At 35.1% G+C, this 22723-nt stretch overlaps 1 protein-coding gene across 2 annotated transcripts; it reads left to right on the top strand.

Moving 5' to 3' along the window:
* Nucleotides 1-1057: 1057 nt before the first annotated feature.
* Nucleotides 1058-21549, top strand: LOC101261643 (K(+) efflux antiporter 4). Of its 2 annotated transcripts, XM_004245059.5 has the most exons (20): nucleotides 1058-1618; nucleotides 1993-2036; nucleotides 4127-4188; nucleotides 4284-4362; nucleotides 4474-4535; nucleotides 4612-4687; nucleotides 4833-4907; nucleotides 5265-5336; nucleotides 5458-5541; nucleotides 6987-7055; nucleotides 7144-7221; nucleotides 7611-7699; nucleotides 9832-9928; nucleotides 10328-10381; nucleotides 10980-11075; nucleotides 15220-15408; nucleotides 15495-15572; nucleotides 15763-15807; nucleotides 20792-20881; nucleotides 20997-21549. In XM_004245059.5, the coding sequence occupies exons 1-20, from the start codon at nucleotides 1345-1347 to the stop codon at nucleotides 21081-21083; spliced, it is 1800 nt and encodes a 599-aa protein (XP_004245107.1). In that variant the 5' UTR covers nucleotides 1058-1344; the 3' UTR covers nucleotides 21084-21549. The 2 variants fall into 2 exon arrangements, with proteins under 2 accessions (XP_004245107.1, XP_025888070.1); XM_026032285.2 differs by lacking the exon at nucleotides 20792-20881.
* Nucleotides 21550-22723: the final 1174 nt, after the last annotated feature.

The following is a 22723-nucleotide window of genomic DNA, read 5'->3' on the forward strand; positions in this document are numbered from 1 at the left end:
ATGATCGTTTGAAAATGACCAAAACTCACTTTTGAAAGCTAGAAATTTTCCAGATTTCCTTATTCCCAAAATTGATTATTCTTGGTTTCTTAACTTAATCTTAGTTAGTTCGACTTACGAGACATTACAAGTAAATCATAATGCAATGATCTATGAGAGTCTGTTGTCTTTACTATTGGAAATTCAAAAACGCTTATTTCGAGTAAAAATATTTATTTTGAAAAAATAGGATATATGACAAATCAATAAAACTACTTTTTAAATGGAATTAACTGTACTAGAAATTTCTGCTTATTAAGTAGCTGTAGAAAAATATTTATTTCAAAACCAAAATATATGTGTCACATTTACATAATTATCAATATATGTCCTATATTAATTTATTTTTTGTGATAAGTTTTTCGTATGTAGTGATACGATTTGTAAGTTATTTTTAATTTCTTTTGCTTGATGTATCTTATTATATTTAAATCATCATGTTAATATTATATCAATATTTAATTTATTTTTATTCATTTACATATAATATTAATTTAAAATCTAAATATGAATATTTTAATTTATTAAATTTTATGATAAATATTTAAAATAATTTTAATATTAAAAATGCATTGATACTTATTTTTCTTTGTCACTTGACTCTCAAAAATAGTTTTTTCTAAAAGTAAGCCAAACACAATCCTTTCATCAAAATCACTTCAAATAGAAATTACATTTTTTTTCTTGAAAAAAAAATTATTTTTAAAAAAATATTTGGAAAAAATACTTTTAAAAATAAGTAATTTTTAACAGTAATATCAAACAAGTTTTAAGTTTAGTGATATATTTTTTAAGCTATTAATAATTTAAAATAAAATTAATAATTTACAACATATTTTAATGATTTTTTCTATACTTCTTCAAATAAATCAAAGTTGAGTTGTCTAAATAGTATCTTGGTTTATAAATTTGAGGGGCTCTACATCCTGCACATGGTCACGTGAAAACATCCCCCAACCGTCTTAATCATACTCAATTCAATAAGCCCTTAAATAATCATCTTTCATTTTTGTCTAGCAATTCAATTGTCCAGTTAAAATCTAACCATGGTTACTTTTTGACTTAATTATCCTCCATTGAATCAATGTCCCTCTTCTCTCGCATTTCAACACACAGTATGGTGTGTCAGTGTGTGTTTTATATATATAAAAAAGAAACAGTGTACAGTGTGTAGTACTATCAACCAACTTATATTTCTGCAACCGAATACAGTTTGTTGTTGTAGAAACTGACAAACCGACACCCAAACACTACACTTAATCCACTGCTTTCCGACGGCGTTGTTGCCGTCGCAGGCGCCGTGCAATGACGACTCGGAGGAGATCATCCTCCCGGTTGCAATCCTTATTTCTGAAGTTCTCTACTATTTCAGCAATTACACTATTGCTGCTCTGTTTAGCTTTGGCGTTCGCATTTGCGCTTCCTGAATTAGATCAGCTGCTTAGTGGAGGAAGTAATGGAACTCGTAAAGGGACTGAATTCAGCAGTGGACCTCGGAGTAAACCTAAAGAGGATAGTTTTGCTGATATGATCGATCGAGCACTTGAAAAAGAGTTTACTGAAAATGATAAGGATGAAGGTTTGTGTTCTAGATCTGAATTTTTCACACTTCACATAACTTTGTTTCATCTTTTGCTCAGAGCAATTTACAAATTGTCACTGTTGAATTGGCAACTGGAGATATGCGTTAAAACTCTGTTTTATAATAAATCAATAATCCCCTAAACTGAAGAATTTATATGACTTCTACTTGAGGTTGTAAATCTTTCATTTTCTGCTTTCGGATTAATCCGACCTGGTATATAGTTCCATTAATTGCTATATAGAGTAAAATAAATAATATCTATGAAGATCTGCTTTTGTAGTTATCAGATGTAATTTTGGAAGGTTGGAAAATAGAAAATGAGCAGCTACTAACTGATTGAGCATATATTTTTCCTATTTAATTGGCAGTTAATGATGCGGGCAGCTTCAGTAATAGTGTGGCCGAGCAGCAGGTGTGCACATCTTACATTATCTCTCCACCTCTTCTTAGTGAATTATATTCTATAATGCGATTGTTATAAGTTCCATTTGAATTGCTATGTGTAATTATTACGTTAAAGAAGGTGACTTGTTCTAATATACTCAACTTTTGTGGTAGAGTTATTCGGTATACTGGTGAGAGAATGAGCTATTCGGTGGGTGATGCCTGCCAATTTACATCCTCAAATGGGAATAAAGCAGTAGCTGTCAAAATATAGTAATCCAACTAGGTTAAGATCGTATCCCACGTGTGTGGTGAAAAAACTTGCAATTTGCTATTGGAATCCAATCTAATGGCTACTATTTTATATGGGGTTTTAAATGGTGATTTTTTAACTAAATTAACTACGTTGTTTATATCGAATTGAAGACAAACTAGAGTTATTGTTTCTAGATATCGGAATTAAAAGAGACAACATTCACTACCAACTCACTCAGGTGTATTCATTGTGCAAAACTGACGAGTCCATTAATCTTCTAAAGTCTTTCGATGGATTAGAAGAATTTCACCTTAAGTCCTTTCGGCACTTGAGTGTTGAATTAATTGTTCATCATAATACCAGGTTAGCTATTCTATCTTTAGCTTAAGCTATCAGATGAGAGTTCGTAGCTCTAAATCCCTATTAATGATCCTTTTTCCTAATCTTAACTTTTTTTGTCAAGAAAGTCAGAATATATGCGAGTCTTTAATATTTGCAACCATTAAAAAGATAATCATTATGAAAGAATCCCTGCAAAGATTTTAGTGTGAAGAATCTATTATCCTTATTCCTACTCTAGATTCCATAGCCCTAGTTATGAGTTTTAGCTACTCATAGCTAGTTGCAAATGATAAAAGCAAATTGTAATATCTAAAGAACATTAACATGAAAAAATAAACCTTTGATTAATGCATATCTTTTGCAAGAGTATCTTGTTCTTTCCACATTAATCTTCTAAGAAAGCAATAACTAAAACTAAGAAATTATGGAGTAGTTCGTAGCAAAGAATAATGAAACCTATTTTCTATTGATAATGCGGAACGTTAATTACATTGTCCTTGTGATGTATTTATAGAAGTGGAATGAAAATCCTAATTCCAGTTGATGTTGCTTTGAATTTGCCAACTCTGGTTCCGCATAATATAGATATGCGGTGCAGACCCCACTGCGGAGTAGGAGGCCTACGCTGCGAGGTCCATTGCAAACTCCGTCTTCTTTTCAGTTTGTTGCATGTCCATCGCAAGAACTTTCAGATGCTGAATCTTGTTTCAGTCAGGCGCAATGCGGAGGCTAACGTGAGGTGCATGCCCTGCGTCGAAAACCACCTTCTTCAGCCTGTCTTGGCTGCAGTTTAGTCCTGGACGCGTTGCTTTGAGTTGTAATTCATCTTTTGGGTCAATCCTTGCTTTTTTTAGCCTGAAATCGATCTAATCATATGTATTAGCACATCACAACAGTTATACAGAAAACACATGGATATATGTGAGTTTATACTTAGAACATAGCTAAATTATGGGTAAAATATGGTGCTTGGATGCGTAAATACACCCCAGGTCATGGGACACCAAAGTCATCAAAAAGGAAGGTTGAAGAATTTCCAATGACAAGGGAGTAGATTTAAACATGATAAGTAAGTAAAACATCATAATGTCTCAACAAATGAAAGAACACAAAAACTCCACTAGTAACTGGTGAGTATTTGGGAGTTGGCCTTTCTTTTATTCTTCATCACTTATATCTATTAGTCCCCAGCTGGTTCTGAGGAATAAAACTAATTACTTATCTTACAATTTGTAACAATTGAATGGTGTCTTTTCCATTGTTTACTCTCAGGTATATAAGTTTCATTCTTCTGTTTGTTCTGCTGAGGTTTGTTACTGGTTTTAAACTTGTCTCGTATTTCTAGTTCACCTAGTGGCTAATAATATGCCGATATATATTTGAATTGTGATTATACCATGACTGACATTCTGATTGGTGTTTCTATTTCATAACTATTATACCACTTGTACTGATACTCCTTTCCCGCTTTTAGCTGTTTGAATATGTGTCGCTTCAATGTTTTATCCCTTTCTTTTCAGGCGGTGTTGGAGACTGTGGCCAGAGTTAAGCCCAAGAAAAATGACACAAAGAAAGAGGACAAGTATATACTTCGTACATTTTCACAAATTAACTTTCCGACAGTATTCATCTCCTTCTTGATTCATGTTTTTTATATTTTGTACAATTACTCTGTAGATCTTTTCAGCTTCATCATGTTTTTAAACTTGATAATGACCATGGAGCAGAAGAAACTCCAACATTAATAGATAGGAAGGTAAGCTTTTAGTTTTTCTTGATTCTGTACATGAGTTGATTGATGGTTTTTATTTTTGAAAATGAAGATCCATATACTTGGAATGTAATACTTGATAATTTATTTATTCAGGACAATGTCTTTATCATATCTAATTTCAAGTCCAAGTATCCAGTATTACAGTTAGACTTGAGGTAAGCTTTCTACATTCGTATGGACGATGACAAGCATTTGTATGGCTCGCTGTTGCTTGACATGTGTAATACGTAGGTTGATATCAGATCTAGTAGTGGTCATTGTTTCTGCAACATGTGGTGGAATTGCCTTTGCTTGTGCGGGTCAGCCGGTCAGCTCACTATCTTTACTAAGTTTTTCTTCATTACTGATAAACAAAATGACCAATATTTCTTCATTTTAAAGTGCACAATAGTTGTTCTTCTTTTGTAGTTGCAAGGTATTCAAATTTATAATTCTTAATTTATATTTCTCAGGTTATAACTGGATACTTACTAGCAGGATCTGTTGTTGGACCTGGAGGTTTTAATGTTGTCAGTGAAATGGTGCAAGTATGTAGCTTTGACAAAAAGGATCTTATTATTTGTTTCTTCTTTTCCTAATATAAATGTGAAAAAAAACTGCTTTCACTAGTTTGGGCCTGCTTAAGTGAGCATCTCGATTTTGTTAGCTTAATCAGATCATATGGATTCAAAATGATTGAAAATTGGAAAATGATAGAGACTTGCAATTTCTAAAGAACTTTTCAGATTGGTGGTTTTTGTAGTTGCATTAAGAACAATATCAATGATGTTATGCAACTGAATTAATGAAAGTTACCTGCAGTAATCAACTTAGTGTAGCTTTCTTCTTAGCTTTTAATTCATTTATCAAGTTTTATGTCAATTTCAACCTGTCTCTGCTTATAGGTTGAGACAGTGGCTCAGTTCGGCGTAATTTTTCTTCTTTTTGCTTTGGGGCTGGAGTTCTCAACCACAAAGGTTTGCTAAATAGAAAGAACATTACAAATTGGATTTTCATTTTCTTGATAAAACAGTGCAACCATTATTGATTTATGTTATATAAACTGTGGGTTGACTCTGATTTTTGTGTATTATCTAGCTCCGTATTGTTCGAGCTGTTGCAGTTCTTGGAGGCTTACTTCAAGTTCTTCTTTTTATATGTCTATGTGGAATTACAGCCTCGGTAGGTCTAAACTTGTTTTATGTAGTCAGCTTTTTATGTGACTATGGGTGCATCATTTCTTATTATTCTAGTGGTCACTTTATTGCTACGCATTGATCCCAGTTACTGGGTAATCTTATTAGTAAACATAGTGTTTAACATGTGTTGTACCGGAAGGACTGTGCAGTTTGATGCCTGAGTAGAGAGGGTGTGGGATATGGGTTGATTTGTTATCTCCTTGTGCTTCTTTGATCTTCCATTAATCCTTTTTTATCATCAACAACAAGAAGCTATGCCGTAATCCCCATCTAGCTTGCCAGCTATTTAAATCCTTACTATCCTTTTTTCTCCATTTACCATTTCATTTCAATACTTGGGGTTCTACGCTAACTGCTCTCTATATTTTTTAGTGACATTCATATCTCTAAAGAAACTAAGGAGACTCTAGGAAACATTGAACCTTATGTAAATCTATGACATGACCAAGTCTTGGTCCCAATTTGCCGCTATTGCATATGTGGACTTATTACTTCTGTCATGTTTTGTTTTTTTTGCTAAGTCTGCCGGGATTTTGAGTGATTGTAGTGTTTTGAGATAACTTCCTTCGATGTGATTTTAGGTCTTCCTTGTTCCCATTTAACATAGGGCCAGTGCGATAAATCCTCTCAAACAACGTTCTCCCTTTTGTCCTCTCTGTATTCTACTTTCACCTTTTAGATCTTGTTTAACTTTTTGTAAGTACACATCTTGCAGTATGTTGGACCTTTGAGGTCCAGCATTACCTCATAACAATGTTAGTCTTCAGACGAACTTCCTTTAAGCCTGTGAACTACACATTGTCACATGATCAATAAGCATATGCTTTGATTGCGATGTTTCCATGCTGGGAATGCATTTCATGTGCAACTTAGTGCATTTGATCAACAAGTTGTGAAATCACTAGCGGGCACATCACTCATGCATCTTATGTGAAATAAACCGTTTCTCGAACACAATAGCTTGCAATATAGTTTCAGCCTCTAAAATGAATGTGACAATTTTGAAAAAACTGAATGAATTGGTACAACTCATTAGACTCTAATGCTGTATTTATCTTACGAGGGTGAAGTCTGTCGGTTATTTTAATTTAATTTTGTTTTATAACAGAATTAGTGAAATTTAAATTGCATTCTGTATTTTAGTAACAGAAAATGTATCCAATACAGTCAATTAAAATGGAGAAGTTTTCTTCTTTACCTCATTTTATGCATAGTAGGTCAGCTGAATAAATTATTGAGCATTAAGATGTATACGCTTATGTGACTGGCACATGCTTCTTAATTATTTTGACACTTGTACATGTTGTAAGATAGAAGAAATTTGCTCCAGACCCCAGTACTATATCTCATCTTTTATGTTTACTGTTTTGCCAAAAGTTTTTCCCCGTTTGTAGCAATATAAACTTGTGCAACTTGATGATTTTGTAGTTGTGTGGCGGTAAACCTTCAGAGGGTGTATTTGTTGGAGCATTTCTCTCAATGTCTTCTACAGCTGTGGTAAGCTTGTCCACATCCATTCTATCTCCTTTAGGGTATTGTGGACTCTGGAGTCTCTGATGGTAACTGACCTTTTTCCTTTCCATAGGTGTTGAAGTTTTTGATGGAAAAGAATAGTACAAATGCACTTCACGGCCAGGTTACAATTGGCACCCTTATTTTGCAGGTGCTTTGTCTTCTCATTCATCTCCTGCACATCTTCTTTCTTTACCGTTTGCAAGATCTCACAGATTGAGACCTCTTTGAGTTTTTATTCAGCGCATGATTGATATCTACTATTTGGAAGTTCTAGTTGAATATTATTTTACTGAAAAGATGTCTAAATGGCACATGGCCAGTTCAAGTTACAGAAGAAAAATAGTCTCACCACTATTTCATCATCACAAGAATTAACACTCGCTAAACATCAAACTACTGGAGTTCAGTGGAGCTATTAATTTTTCTCCCATAAGATTTCATCACATAAGAACGGGTCATAGTTAACTTCATACTCTTCCTTGGCTCAAAGAACAGGAACGTGGTTGACTAATTCCAGGTACTTTCTTGTTCTTGCAGGATTGTGCTGTAGGTCTTCTGTTTGCTTTGCTTCCAATCCTGGGAGGCACTTCCAATGTTCTGCAAGGGTTAATATCCATGACAAAGTCGTAAGTTTGTTTACCTCACTTCGAGCACTTTCTATTCCCTCTCTGTACAAGCTTTGGTGCTGGTCAGCTATATTTGTAAGAGTTAGTTGGTTTCTGTTTGCTCTTTCTCTTTAGAATCTTCTAAGTGAAAGGAAAAGAGTGTCCTCGAACATAACTTAGACAGTCTCATGAGAACTATAGATAGATAATTATAAGGATAAAAGAAAATTGGTTTTATTATGTTTGAAGCTAATCAATCCTGCAAATCACCTCTTTTCAGAGCTCATTACTGTATGAGAACTGTTAGTTCTATGCTATTAAGTTGTCTTGTATGTCTATGCATGCATTCATATTCAGCGTTGCCTAGAGCCATCTGTTCAGTTTGGTAGATTTTAGCAACTTGACAATTGAATACTTTTATCAATAACTTTCCCATCTAGGATGTTGTTGGCAGGTCCATATTACTCAACAACATGCTCATTAGTTCTGAATTTTGATTTAACTTCTTAGGAGTTTAATTTGTCCCCTAGAATATGGTAACAACCTTTCATTATGTCACTTGAGGAGGGAGGGTCGATTGTCCTCTGGATCTGAAGTTTCTTGAGAGGCTCATGAGAATTGACTAGCTCCAAAGTGGAAGACCATGATGTATGCTCGATATAAACGTGAAGACTCATATCAAATAAAGGTTCCTAAGTGATCAACCTAAATAAATGCATCTTTACCATCAAATTGAAAAAGGAAAAAATGCCTTCTACAAACTTATGCATTATTATCTCGAGATAGACATATAAGGCCTAGAAAGTATGTTGAATACAGAGGTCCAACTAAATTATGCAAAGTGAAAGGTGGATGACCAGTGATTGTATCAATTGTGAACATGTAGTGTCTGCCAATACTTCCTAATTTGCAAGGCAAGGAAGCTCCATTCGTCCATCTCATGATTAGATGGACGTGCATGGAAAAACTTATTTCAGATTCTAGCAACCCATTAGTATATTGTATAAGCGAGAACTCTCTTTGCAGCGGATGAGCTTATTGAAGAAAATATATTTTCACGAGGGTCTTCTAAAAGAATTTAATGGAAGTTAAATTTGATGGGTGGAGGGTTGATGGACATATTCCCTAACAGAGTTTGTATAGGAACCATTTTTTATTGGTTAAATGTTAAAGGCATAGAGAAATGAGATTATTACGATGAACACGGAAAATGAGTACCTATGGGCTATGAGAACGTAAATCATAAAGAACCGCTACATGATTGTAGCAAAATTTCACCTAAATTCCCCAAGTTTTTTCTTGGATGGGCAGTAAGGGAGCTTAGGATTGATTCTTGAGAGCCATATAGTAATATTTTACCTTCTTAATGATTCTTTGCATTTAAATCCTATCTTCTGATACAGCTGATATAGTTTAAATATTTGGCAGAGCTATCAAAATGAGATCAAGACTTCGGTATTTCTGTTTATTTGGTGCCAGATTCTGTAACTTTGGTACTCTCATTCTTTTGCTCAGAGACAGTGCTTTTAGACTGTTGTTAGTTGTGAAATAACTTTCATTCTTTTGCTCAGAGACAGTGCTTTTAGACTGTTGTTAGTTGAGAAATAAAGAACAACCTTTAAATGTTTGGCATGGAGAATTTGCAAGTATGCCATACTTATTGATTGGTCTCGTGTAAAGAGCACCTTTTCGGTATCCTTCTGAAGGAGAAATTTACTTCAAATGGAATGGCTTAGGAAAATTTCTTTTTGCAACTAAATTTTGCATTTCTTCTTTTAATGGTTGCGTTTCAGCAGAAACGTCAGTTTCAACATGCCTCAGTTCTTTATGGTATTGTAGTAACACCAATGTAACTCCATTATATCATATTATGGTTGTTGGCTCTATTATGTAGTCGTCATATACTGAACTTACTGCTACTGGCCTATTACATAGCATATATAATTAGAATACTGATACTGGTGTACCACTGTATTGTTTGTCCTCCATAATGAAACTTCTGGGGATTGGGGAATGTGGGATTTAGAAAAATAGATGCTAGGCTAGTACTTCTGGAATTTTGGTGCTTTAAATTGTTTGAAACTCTTGCCTGATGTTAATTTTGCTCCAATCCTACTTATTTATTGCATTATACTGATTCATCTATCAGCCAGGTTGGTCATGTTGCTCTCATTTTTGGCTATTTTGTCAATATTATCACGGAAGTGTGTTCCATGGTTCCTGAAGCTGATGATAAGCTTGTCATCACAGGTATGAACTTCCTGACTCTAAAGAAGTTCCTCTGTTAGGCAATAGCACCTTCTGAGATCTGTTGGGAGAGCAATAATTGGAGAGAATTTTAAATTGAAGTCTCACAAAAATATGCCAAACACTTATTTATAGGTGTGTTCTACTGTAGAGCGTAGAGTATCAGTTAAGACCTTACTCTACAAAGTACAGCGGTGCATTTATTGCATGCTTGGTCCATTTATATAGTCGCACATTTTATTGTACTGCTTGACCCAATAATTAGGCTGGACTGAAACAGCTCCAGCCTCCATGAACATTGTTCATCAGTTTTCTTGAGTTCTTCATGACTAATTGTGGGCATGACGGTCAGTGGTATTTACAATTTCTCTGAGAATTCTAATTATGTCCTTTATTTCGCAGACTAATGAACTGTATCAATTGGCTTCAGTGGCATTTTGCCTCCTTGTAGCTTGGGTTGGTTATTCTTCTATATCTCAGCCTTTATACTTGTATAATAAAATATGCATTTGGATTATCTTTTCTGTTCTTTCTGGTTATGCATCAATTCCTGCTGAGTGCTGACCCAACCTCTCTCTACATCCCCTGGTAGAAAGATTCAGGACTAGCACTTTCGAAATTGGAGTAAATGTTTGTTATGACCTCCTCAAGGTGCTGCAATGTTAGATTTGCTTGTTCTTATCATTTTTGAATTGAAACCTTGTTAGAATGCTCTTCACAAGGATATGTTCATATTGCCAAGATATTCCCAGTTCAAAATTCTCTAGCTCTTCACAAACAGCTCCTCAACTGTGCTGCAGTCAAGAAGAGCTCAGAACAGCTTGTCCATGCATGGCCTGCCTTTTAAAGTCTTCTGTTCCAATTTCTTCATCAACTTTACCAATCTCTGCTATATTAATGTGTTCACTATATAGTGCATATAATTTTAGTTCTTGAGTTTTTTTCTCAAAAAAGGTGCATGCTGGATTTGGTTCTTTTGGTGCATGCTAAGAACTGTTTTTTTCTTGTTTTCTTATCAATTAATGTTTTTTTGCTATTGTTTGTACAATTTCAGTGTAGCGATAAGCTTGGTCTAAGCTTAGAGTTGGGTTCATTTGCTGCTGGAGTGATGATTTCAACAACTGATCTTGCCCAACATACTCTTGAACAAGTAAGACTTCATTATGATTTTTGTTTTTACATTACAAACACAAGGACAAGAAGGAATCATGGAATCAATGAGCATTAGGATACAAGATAAGAAGCCTATCTGATATTTGAATACGTTTTATATTGTTGTTGAGGATGTGTATTTGCCTGCTATTGAACTACTGATACAAAGATATACTTCAACCATGCCTAGTGAAGATTTGATTCTTATTTCTACTTTCCGAGAACTATATTTTTCTTCAGTGTCCAAGATGTTTGATCTGTGTATACCCTGATTTCAGGTTGATCATAAACAATCTTCAAATGCTGCTCTTTGTCCAAAGCTTTATTTGTTCTACTTGCTAAATAATTCCAAGCATAGTCGATAATAATTTAATTGAAATCGGAGGGGATAGTGTTGGTTTTTAAACAAAGGAATTAGCAAAATAACCGGGAAAGGCTTAGAGGGAAAAAAATTGCAATGTTGTCAAAAAGAACTAAAAAAAAAAATACACAGAGACATACACTTACAGCTTCAGTTTCTAACTAAAAACTAGAAAAATATGGTGCTAACTTATCTGCAAATTCAAATAACAAAGAAAGAGGAAACTCACTCCTAAATTCAAGCCACAATGGACTCTAATAAAAATAATTTGAAATCCTAAAAGTTAGCAACTGATAAACTGAATTTTTGCAAAAGAAATGTTTTAGAGATAATGCAGCTAGTTGTTTTATTTCTACAATATTTTGTGACATTTTCAACACTCCTTGTATCATGGATGGAATTGACCTCGTGAATAAATCTGTTAGTTCATATTTGGTCTTGCAAGACTTGTGTTCATCTTCTGTTGGATTGAATAAGAAATTTCTTCCTCTCATTTCAACTTGTAAAATTTAACAGATTTGACTAAACTTGTATTCAAACGACAATTTAAATCATTTTTCCATTAGCTGGCCAACACGCAACAAATTTTGATCAATATTAGGCACCTAGAGAACATCTGAAATTATTTTTATACCTGAACTTGTTTTGATTGCAACGGTCTCTTTCCCTTTGCAGGAATAGTCATCATTTCTGATTCTGATTTTATGATTTTTCTATTTTGAATAAACATGAAATCTTAAAAAAGATTTGTCATATGTCATGTGGTTCGTACATCCTCTGTCAAACATCCAAAAATCACATTTCTTGGTTGAGAAGTATATAGCCACACATAAGTGGTCTTCTCCTTCATTGACAACTTGGGCATTTGCTTCATATTTTTGAGATTTGCTTTTGCAAATCACAACTTCATGACCAAACTGGTTGCAGATTTTGCACTGTGCGTCTGGCCTCTTCTAAAATTTATTATATAAATGGAGAATAACCTTTTTTCTCCATAATGCAGACAAGGTGGGTAGTTTTTCCTTCAAGTAAAACCTTGTTTTGAGTCTTGTGTTTGACTGCTAAAGCTCCTTCAACCATACCATCTTGCCTCATAAGCCTTCTTGGTTCTTGTGCCTTCAATGCAGTTAGCAATTTTGTCAAGGTAATCTTGGAAAGATCTTGTGTTTTCCAAGGTAGTTATGGAATTCATATCTTTCAGCATTGTAACATGAATTTTTTTAACAATTCTTGAATCTTTAAATATAGTGTTAAGCACTCTTACCTTGTAACAATGACAAGAAGTTGGTTCGAGTACTCTTTGATGGTCTCAGATTCCTTCATCTTTTGGAATTTGAAATGACGAATTTCCCTTATTAAATTCAACACTTCATGCCTAACATGTTTTCTCTCTTGTGTATTCTTGCTTCTTATAATCCCAAAATTTTCTTTTGCTGAATTGAGAGCCATAATTCTCGGGAAAATTGTTGCAGACACCAACAAATAAAGTTGCTTTTTTAAAAAAAAATAAAAAATTCTTGTGGCTTTTGATCTGAGACACAGGGATTATTGAGTTGTTTGTGGCTTTTGATCTGACCACAATGGGATTATTGAGCAGCGGAAAAATGTCATAATCCTCTTCCACGACCCCCAAAGATCTAAAGCCTCAAGATAAGTCTCCATTCGTACTGGCCAAAGTTGATAATTTTCACCATCAAAAGGAGATCTTTGGGAAAAACTATTGTCGGAATCCACCTCTCACTTGCAGGTCCCTCAAGAAAATAGTTTTAGATATCAATTGATGGTCTTTTAGCAAAATAATTAGGGATATAACACAGCAAAATAATGAGAGAAAAATACTGTAATGCTGTCCAACAAAATTATTTTATCAGTAACTCAGAGACATAATGTAGCTCTAATTCACTTAAAGATAGAAAAATAGGCTACTAACTTATATGCAAATTGAAATAACAAAGCAAGAAAAAACTAACTTCTAAATTCAATTCACGGAGGACGCTAACAAAAATAATTTAAAATCTTAAAAGTTAGTTGTTAATAAACTGAATTTCTGCAAAAGATATATTCAAGAGATAATGCAACTAGCTATTTTAGTTCTACTATATCTCTAGGGGTGGCAATTTGAACTCATATTAGTAAAATAAGTCCATTTTGTTCATATTTAATGGTTTGGATCACTCATATTTTAATTGGTTAAATATGGGTTTCAAACTATTTTAAGAGTCTCTATAAATATGGTGGTCAAAATGGGTTAAATATGGCTATCTATTCGATCCATATTAGATCACTTATTTTCACTTTCACTTTCAAACTTAATTGAAAATCAATATTATTTTATTTTTGTATTTGAAAAACAAAAGAAAATTAGGAGTAGGTTGGTGGAAAGATGGAGAGGGGAGGTAATTTTTTTTTTTTGAAAAAATAGATATTTTTTTGTTTTTGAAAAATAAGAAAAAATCAGGGGTAGGTTGATGGAATCTAGGGGGAGGGGGTAAAAGTTTTTTTTTTCTTGAAAAAACAGATTTTCTTTTGTTTTTGAAAAATAAAAAAAATTAGGGGTAGGTTGGTGGAAGGAGGGGGGGTAAATTTTTTTTACTTTTGCAAAAGCAATTTTTTTATTTTTGAAAAATAAAAAAAATTAGGGGTAGGTTGGTGAAAGGTGCCGGGGGGGGGGGGTATGTGGGGAGGGGTACATTTATGTTTTTGAAACAAATTTGTTTAAATGGGTTAGAACCATTTTGCCCAGACGATATTTGACCAAATCCATATTTGCCCATATTATATTTGGATGGATTGTGATTCAAACCATTTCTTCTCAAACATATTCAACCCATGCAAATCCAATCCAATACAACCGTTTGCCACCCCTATATATCCCGAGACATTCTCAATAGAGAAATATTCAGTTTCTGAAGATTGGTTACAATGTTAAACTAGTTGTAAGTTGGCTATTTAAAGCCCTCCTATGTTTAAGAAAAATATTGAGAGACATTGTAATCAATATTTTATTTTAAACCCTTTTTGTTGCACCATTTTTAAAAAACAGTTTGTTTCATTTTTCCTTCTGTTTATTTGATGTTGGTATAAGTAAAGGTCATTGTGGAGTAAGAATTTGATTCACTTCATTTACGAATCAAACTACAAAAAGATTGTATCCATATGCATAGTTTATAACCAATTGTAGTTCTTTTGGAGGTGAAATAGGACTGATCTTAATAAGTTCACTAGTTATAATATCATTTATTCATGTTTTGGACAATCAATGGGATTAAGAATGATTCTCATCTTCCTTGTTATGGAAATTGCATTAAGAAAGTAATGAGATTACTATAATTGCTTTTCTTTTGACAAATAAAGAGACATTAGGGACACAACTGTTATCGTCTAATTTGCAATGCAATCTGTATTCTGAGTCCATAGTATATCCCTTTTTATGGCCTGACTGTTTCTGAGCTTTTTGAATGTGTTTTGTTGGTAAGTAACCCAAAATGGGGATTTCTGCTTATTCATGTAATGATCTAAAGATTAAGCTTTTCGGTTTGAGTAAAAGGTTTGGTGTGTATTCATCTAACAGAAGTAAAAGTTCTGGTGTGTGTGGAAGTAATTGGTGTACTCTAGAGAAAAAGTGACTCATTGTCTTAAATTTAGTGCAGAGATAAGACTTGTACTGTTTCTTCCTTTCTCTGCTTGATACATTTGGTTTACAATCTGGTTCAGAGAGAAGACTTAACTGTTTCTGCCTTTTTCTGCTGGATACATTTGGTTAAGGTTTCTTTTGATGCAGGTTGAACCCATACGCAACTTCTTTGCTGCTCTTTTTCTTGCCAGTATTGGGATGCTCATCCATGTTCATTTCCTCTGGAACCATGTTGATATCCTACTTGCATCAGTGATATTAGTGGTCATTGTGAAAACTGTTGTGACTTCTGCAGTTGTTAAGGCCTTTGGCTACAACAACAAAACTTCACTGCTAGTATGGCTCCACTTCTGTGTTGAATTTTAGCTTTTTGTGTGTAAGTAACTAACTTTTGTTAACAAAGGGAGATTGACATTTTGTAGGTTGGAATGTCTTTAGCACAAATAGGAGAATTTGCTTTTGTGTTGCTCAGTCGCGCTTCTAATCTTCATCTAGTTGAGGTAATTGGTACTACTGTTCTCTATGTGACAGGATTTTCTAGTTGCTTATCCCACTTCTAAAAGTTCCTAAAGGATAAAAACGGAACTCACATTGCATTAAATCATTTCAGCCTGCCTATCTCTTCCCTAGCGCTTCTATTTGATAAGAATTCATTAGTTTGATGGATGAATGTGCAATTACAACTTTCAGGGTAAATTGTACCTGCTGCTTCTAGGGACAACAGCTCTCAGTCTGGTATGAGCTACTAACTTTCTTTTTTAATTACCTTCAGGGGTCTCAGTTCTGAATGATCCTGCAAATCTTATTCATTTTAAAATTATATCTGTTAGAATAGAAATAAGTATTTATAAGTATTTACTACTTAGAATAGGAATAGGAATAAGAATAGAAATAGGAATAGAAATAGGAATCCTAGTCGGAAAAGGGTTCCAATGTAGTGTCTATAAATAGGGTCTCAATGTAAAATTTAGATACACTATTCAATAATATTTTCTCATATATTTTTCACATGGTATCAGAGCATTGGTGAGAACAAACAAGTCACCATATATCTGCCAATTTCCGGTGACGATTGGGACTGATTTTATCAAATTTTTTTCTGTGGGTGTTGCGCGAAAACCAACATCACCACGAGGCTCGGAAATCTTCCATGACCAAACCCCAGCTAGAACCACCGGAAAACGCCACCGCATGCGCTCTCACGCACCGATCAAATGTGGTAGATTCCGGCGAGATCTGGCTCACGCGCCGGCGCGTGAGGGCTTTTCTGACCATATTTTTTTGAGAACTTTTTCGACAGTTGGGTCGTCCATGCCGACCCAGCTCATACTGGTTCTAACTAGATTCGATCACCGGAATTAGGGTTTCGGTGATTTTTCGGGCCGTTTCCGGCAAGATTCAGGCGAAATCAGAAGTTTCAGGGCATTGTGGGCAGCTTCCAATATTTTCAGACTAGTGTAGCACTTTCGACAGTTTTCGGCGTACATACCAGTCTATGGAGAATAGACGAGGGAGAGAATGTTTTGGAAAACCTCGATCCAGGTGTAGTCATTGTCATAAACCTGGACACACTCGTTACATGTTATATTTTGCATGGTCCACCACCCAGTTATGATCCTGTTGTTCTAAAGGAATATAGAGTTCCTTCGGTATCGTGCAAATAAACAAACGTCTCCACAAGTAGCTTTGGTTGCACAACCGCATGTTTCTGTAGCGGGTAATTTTTTTACTTGTGTGTCACAGTTTAACACTCTTAGATCATGGGTCATAGACTCGGGGGCTTCTGATCATATATCTGGTAATAAATCACTTTTGTCTGATATTGTTTATTCACAATCTCTTTTGGCTATTACTTTAGCCAATAGGATCCAAACAAAACCAAAAGGGATTGGAAAAGCCAAACCCGTATCTTCTGTCACCCTAGACTCCGTTCTTTATGTCCCTGGTTCTCCTTTTAATATAGCATCGGTTAGTCGTTTGACGAAATTCCTATATCGTACCATAACTTTTTTTGATGATTTTATTCTCATTCAGGACCGCAATACAGGACAGATGATTGGAACAGGGCATGAATCACAACGCCTTTACTATCTTACCTCTTCTAATTCTCTAACAGCATGCTCCGTTACAGATTCCCAGATCTAATTCACAAACGTTTGGGACATCCAAGTCTATCCAAACTGCAAAAGTTGGTCCCTAGTTTGTTTAGTTTATCCACATTAGATTGTGAGTTGTGTCAACTTAGGAAACAGATTCGTGCTACATTTTCACATAGTTCTGAGGGTCGTTCAAAGTCTATTTTTTCATTAGTTCATTCTGATATCTGGGGTCCTAGTAGAGTCAGTTCCACCTTAGGATTTCGTTATTTTGTTAGTTTTATTGATGATTATTCGAGATGTACTTAGGTTTTCTTAATGAAAGATTGTTCTGAGTAATTTTCTATATTCAAAGGTTTCTTTGCTGAAATACAAAATCAGTTTGGTGTTTTCATTCGTACTTTCCGTAGTGATAATGCCTTAGAATACTTGTCATCCCAGTTTCAGGAATTTATGTCTCGCCACGGAATTATTCACCAAACATCTTGTCCATACACTTCTCAACAAAATGGTGCCGCAGAAAGAAAGAATTGGTATCTCATAGAGACTGCTCGCGCTCTCCTCATTGAATCCCATGTTCCGCTGCGTTTTTGGGGCGATGCAGTCCTTTCATCTTGTTATTTAATTAACAGAATGCCCTCTTCTTCTATTCAAAATCAAGTTCGACATTCCATATTGTTTCTAAGTCACATCTCTATCCTATCCCCCCTCGTGTCTTTGGGAGCACATGCTTTGTTCATAATTTAGCCCCAGGGAAAGATAGATTAGTTCCTCGTGCCCTCAAATGTGTCTTTCTTGGTTACTCTAGGGTTCAAAAAGGATATCGTTGTTATTCACATGATCTTCATCGATACATTATGTCTGCTGATGTTACATATTGTGTCTTAGCCTTATTATACATCTTCTGATCATCCTTGTGTATCTGTGGTCTTACCCATACCTCAAGTTTTACCTGTGCCAACCTTTGAAGAATCTACAGTTACTTCTACATCTCCGGTTGTAGGGCCACCACTACTAACTTATCTTCGCCGTCCACGTCTAGCCCTAGTCCCAGATGATTCATGTCATGTGCCAGAACCCTGCTCCTACTGCGGACTTGACTCCTCCTAGCCAACCACTTGCACTTCAAAAAGGTATACGATCCACTTGAAATACTAATCCACATTATACCTTCTAAAGTTATCATCGTCTATCATCACCCCCATTATGCCTTTGTGTCGTCTTTGTCCTCTATTTCCATCCCTAAAACTACAGGTGAGACACTTTCTCATTTTGGATGGAGACAGGCTATGGTTGATGAGATGTCTACTTTGCATAAAAGTGGTACTTGGGAGCTTGTCTCCCTTCCTGCAGGTAAATCTATGGTTGGTTGTCGTTGGGTTATGCGGTCAAAATTTGCCCAGACGGTCAGGTTGATCGGCTTAACGCTCGCCTTGTTGCCAATGGTATACTCAGATATTTGGGCTAGATTATATCGACACTTTCGCTCCTGTGGCTAAAATAACATCTGTCTGCCTTATTCTATCTATGGTTGTCGTTCGTTATTGGCCTCTTTATCAGTTGGACATTAAAAATGCTTTTCTACATGGTCATCTTGAGGAAGAAGTCTATATGGAGCAACCACCTGGTTTTGTTGCTCAGGGGGAGTCTAGTAGCCTTGTATGTCGATTGCGTAGGTCACTCTATGGTCTGAAACAATCTCCTCGAGCTTGGTCTGGGAAGTTCAGCATAGTATTTCTATAGTTTGGCATGACTCGTAGTGGAGCTGATCACTCGGTGTTTTATCGGCATTCTGCACAAAGTCGATGTATCTATTTGGTTGTTTACGTTGATGATATTGTTATCACCAGTAATGATTAAGATGGTATCACTGATTTGAAGCAACATCTCTTTAAGCATTTCCAGACTAAAGACCTTGGCAGATTGAAGTATTTTCTAGGCATTGAGGTTGCTCAATCTAGTTCAAGTATAGTTGCTTCCCAACGCAAGTCTGCCTTAGACATTCTTGAGGAGACAGGAGTGATGGATGTAGACCTATTAACACTCCTATGGATCCCAATGTTAAACTCCTTCCAGGACAGGGGGAGCCACTTAGTAATCCTGAAAGGTATAGACGGCTCGTTGGAAAGTTGAATTATCTCACAGTGACTAGACCTGACATCTCTTTTCCTGTGAGTGTTGTAAGTCATTTTATGACTTCCCCTTGTCAAAGTCATTGGAAAGCAGTGGTTCGTATTCTGCGATATATAAAGTCAGCTCCTGGGAAAGGACTACTCTTTGAGGATCAAGGTCATGAGCATATCATTGGATATATAGATGCTGATTGGGCAGGATCACCCTCTGACAGACATTCGACATTCGGATATTGTGTTTTAGTAGGAGGTAATATGGTGGTCTGGAAGAGTAAGAAATAGAATGTGGTTGCTCGATCTAGTGCGGAATCAGAACATCGATCAGTGGCGACAACAACTTGTGAGCTAGTTTGGATCAAACAGATACCGGGAGAACTAAAATTTGGCAAAATTGATCAGATGGAACTCGTTGTGATAATCAAGTGGCTCTTCATATCACATCAAATCCAGTGTTTCATGAAAGGACCAAGTCACTTTGTCGGAGAAAAAATACTCTCAGGAGATATTGTTACAAAATTCGTGAAGTCAAATGATCAACTTGCAGATATCTTCACCAAGTCCCTCATAGTCCTCGTATTAATTACATTTGTAACAAGCTAGGTACATATGATTTGTATGCACCAACTTGAGGGGGAGTGTTGGAATAGAAATAAGTATTTACTACTTAGAATAGGAATAGGAATAAAAATAGAAATAGGAATAAGAATAGGAGTCCTAGTCGGAAAAGGGTTCCAATGTAGTGTCTATAAATAAGGTCTCAATGTAAAATTTAGATACACAATTCAATGATATTTCTCATATATTTCTCACAATATCGTTATTTTTGACTATTAAGACCCATATAGAACACATGTCCTCTCTTTTCTTTCACTTATTATTATTTACTTCTATGTTTGGAGATTGAGTTACTTGTTATTGGTGAAGGCTTATTTTCAGTCTCTCAGTACCAATTACAGAGAGATAATGCTTATACATCCAAGGTGCATTTAGCTAGGGGAAATTAACATTTTGCCAGGATACTCCATGCATCCTTTTATAGCCATTTAAAATAACTTAGGAGCCATTTGGACTAAATTTTTCAAAAAAACTTTAAAAAGAAGCTTGTGTAAGTTGAAAATGTGTTTGAATAGTTTTAACTTCTAAAAAGATTTTTGAGCAGACGAATATGTGTGAATAGCTACTAGCACTTCTTCAAATTCAAAAAGTTTTTTTTTCAGATTTTCTCAGAAAATTATTTTTGGAAATTTTTATGAATACTGTATTAAAAAAATAGAACTTCGGTTTTTGCAAGAAACATGCACAAACACACTCCTTCCCCTATCAGTGTTTCGTGTGCCAGTGGAAGCACGTGCAGGCAAGATATAGATCAAAATAGAAGTACCCTCTTAAATGAAAGCATCTCCGTGATTGCATATAAAGAACAAATTATTTTCTATGCACAGTCTGCCCTTAGTTCTGCTTTCTAGTGAATTATGACAAATCTTTTGGCAGGTGACTACGCCATTGCTTTTCAAGCTTATACCTGGTGTAGTTCATCTTGGTGTGCTGCTTAGGTGGTTCCCACCTGATAGTCCAAGTGAGGTAATTACTCCCTTGGGTGGTCATACCACGAGGACAAAGATTTGGCATTTGCACTAGTTTAGGCTCATGAGTATCTCATTTTATTAAATGTTCTCTTGGACTTGTTCATTTGCAGTTTGGATTCAAAAGTGACAATTTCCGATCTGATAGTGCTAAACAAAGGATTGCACTGGTATCCAAGGATCTGATTCACGAAGGTTAAATTGTGAGCAAGGTGTAGATGACCTATTTTGCTTGGAGTTGTATCCTAGTTCACAGCCTGAGTGGTGCTACAAAGGTTGTGGACTCTACTATTTCTTGCCTCTTCCTAATGCAAGGGACTTGATATGTTTTTCTTGTTATAAATCTTGACCAAAATAGAGAAAGGAAAAAGCTATACATGCCTCCAAAGGGGGACAAACCTGGATACAGAGGTAGTCTAACTGCAAACACAGCTAACAAGTCGAAGCACCGTTCACCTAAGGTAATAGATAGTTTTCAAAGTTACTTGATTCTTTCTTGTTTGTTCCTTATAAATGTAAAGTAATTTTGGTATATGATGTAATTGTAACTACTGTATGAATTCTCACTCTAATTTAATTTACGTTCCACAATGTAACAGTTCATATTTTTATGATATGAGGTCAACTGTATAAAAATGTGATACCTTAATTTGTTGTTTTGTGAAAGTGATGTTGTTCTTTACTTCACCTATTAGCTTAATATGGTAGTTAGCTCACGCCAGAAACCAACCAATATAAACGGCAAAAAGGAAAATCAGAAACTAGTGAGGTTTGCTTCCTTGTAGCTTATTATGGTAGAATGGTAGTTATACCGGTTAGTAAATAGCTTTTGGGGAAAAAGTATTGATGCTGTGATATTTAAGTTTGACGAAATTATGTCACAATTGTTCAATACTCAAGTTTGCATGGTAAGTGCAGAGCATTTGCAATCTTCCATTTTCAACACTATAATCAAGTGCATTTACCTCCTGGTTATCCTAGCTACTAGAGCTGTATTAATCTTTATACGGGTGAAGTGTCAAATGTATTTGGAAATGAGAGTCTTTAGATGCAGTGGTTGCATTTGCCAACAAAATTTCACGTAAAAGTTGTTGAAAGCTACTGTTCTCACATTTGATTAGATGCACGGATATATTATGCAGAGGTGATCTCTGCTTCTTTTATTCATATTTTTTCTCTTTGAAATTATCTACTAATTTAGTAGAGGGTAAAATGCAGATTTCTTGTTATTGTTTGAACTTCTGTGAGTACATATTATGTTGACTTCACATTGTTTTCTTTCCACCATATTTTCCATGTAATTCAGAAGAATGATGTAACTAAGCTGGTAGCCACTCTGTTTTTCTAAGGTTTACTTTGTCATTTATTGTTTTCTTCTCGACTAATTTTGTATGTATTCATTCAATCCATCTTTTTTTTTTTTGTGAATTAAGAAAGGTTTTAGTAAACAATGTATTTATATATTCTTATAGGAAAAGGGTAAAAGAAATAGGGAAAATATCATAAAACAAGCTATTATAGAAAGCATATTGAAAACTCTATCTATGCCTCTTTTCTGCAAAAACTGATTTGGTTATTTCTGAGATTTTTTTAAAAAAAACAGAACACAGCGATTTTCTCGCTATTCACACTGAAGTCGGTTTGTTGGTTCTTCAAAGTGACTCATTTCTTTAAAATTTGATTCTATATATCCATAATTGACAATGAATGTCAAATATTTTAGTGTTGTGGGTGGCATTTTGGGCACTGAAAATACGAAAATAGTTGCATCAGTTATATAATTGATGGTGTTGTGATGAAGGAGTATGGAGATTTGATTGAATCAATTTCAAAGCATTAA

The sequence above is a fragment of the Solanum lycopersicum genome, chromosome 8 (genome assembly GCF_036512215.1).
Source record: "Solanum lycopersicum chromosome 8, SLM_r2.1".
Classification (NCBI taxonomy): domain Eukaryota; kingdom Viridiplantae; phylum Streptophyta; class Magnoliopsida; order Solanales; family Solanaceae; genus Solanum; species Solanum lycopersicum.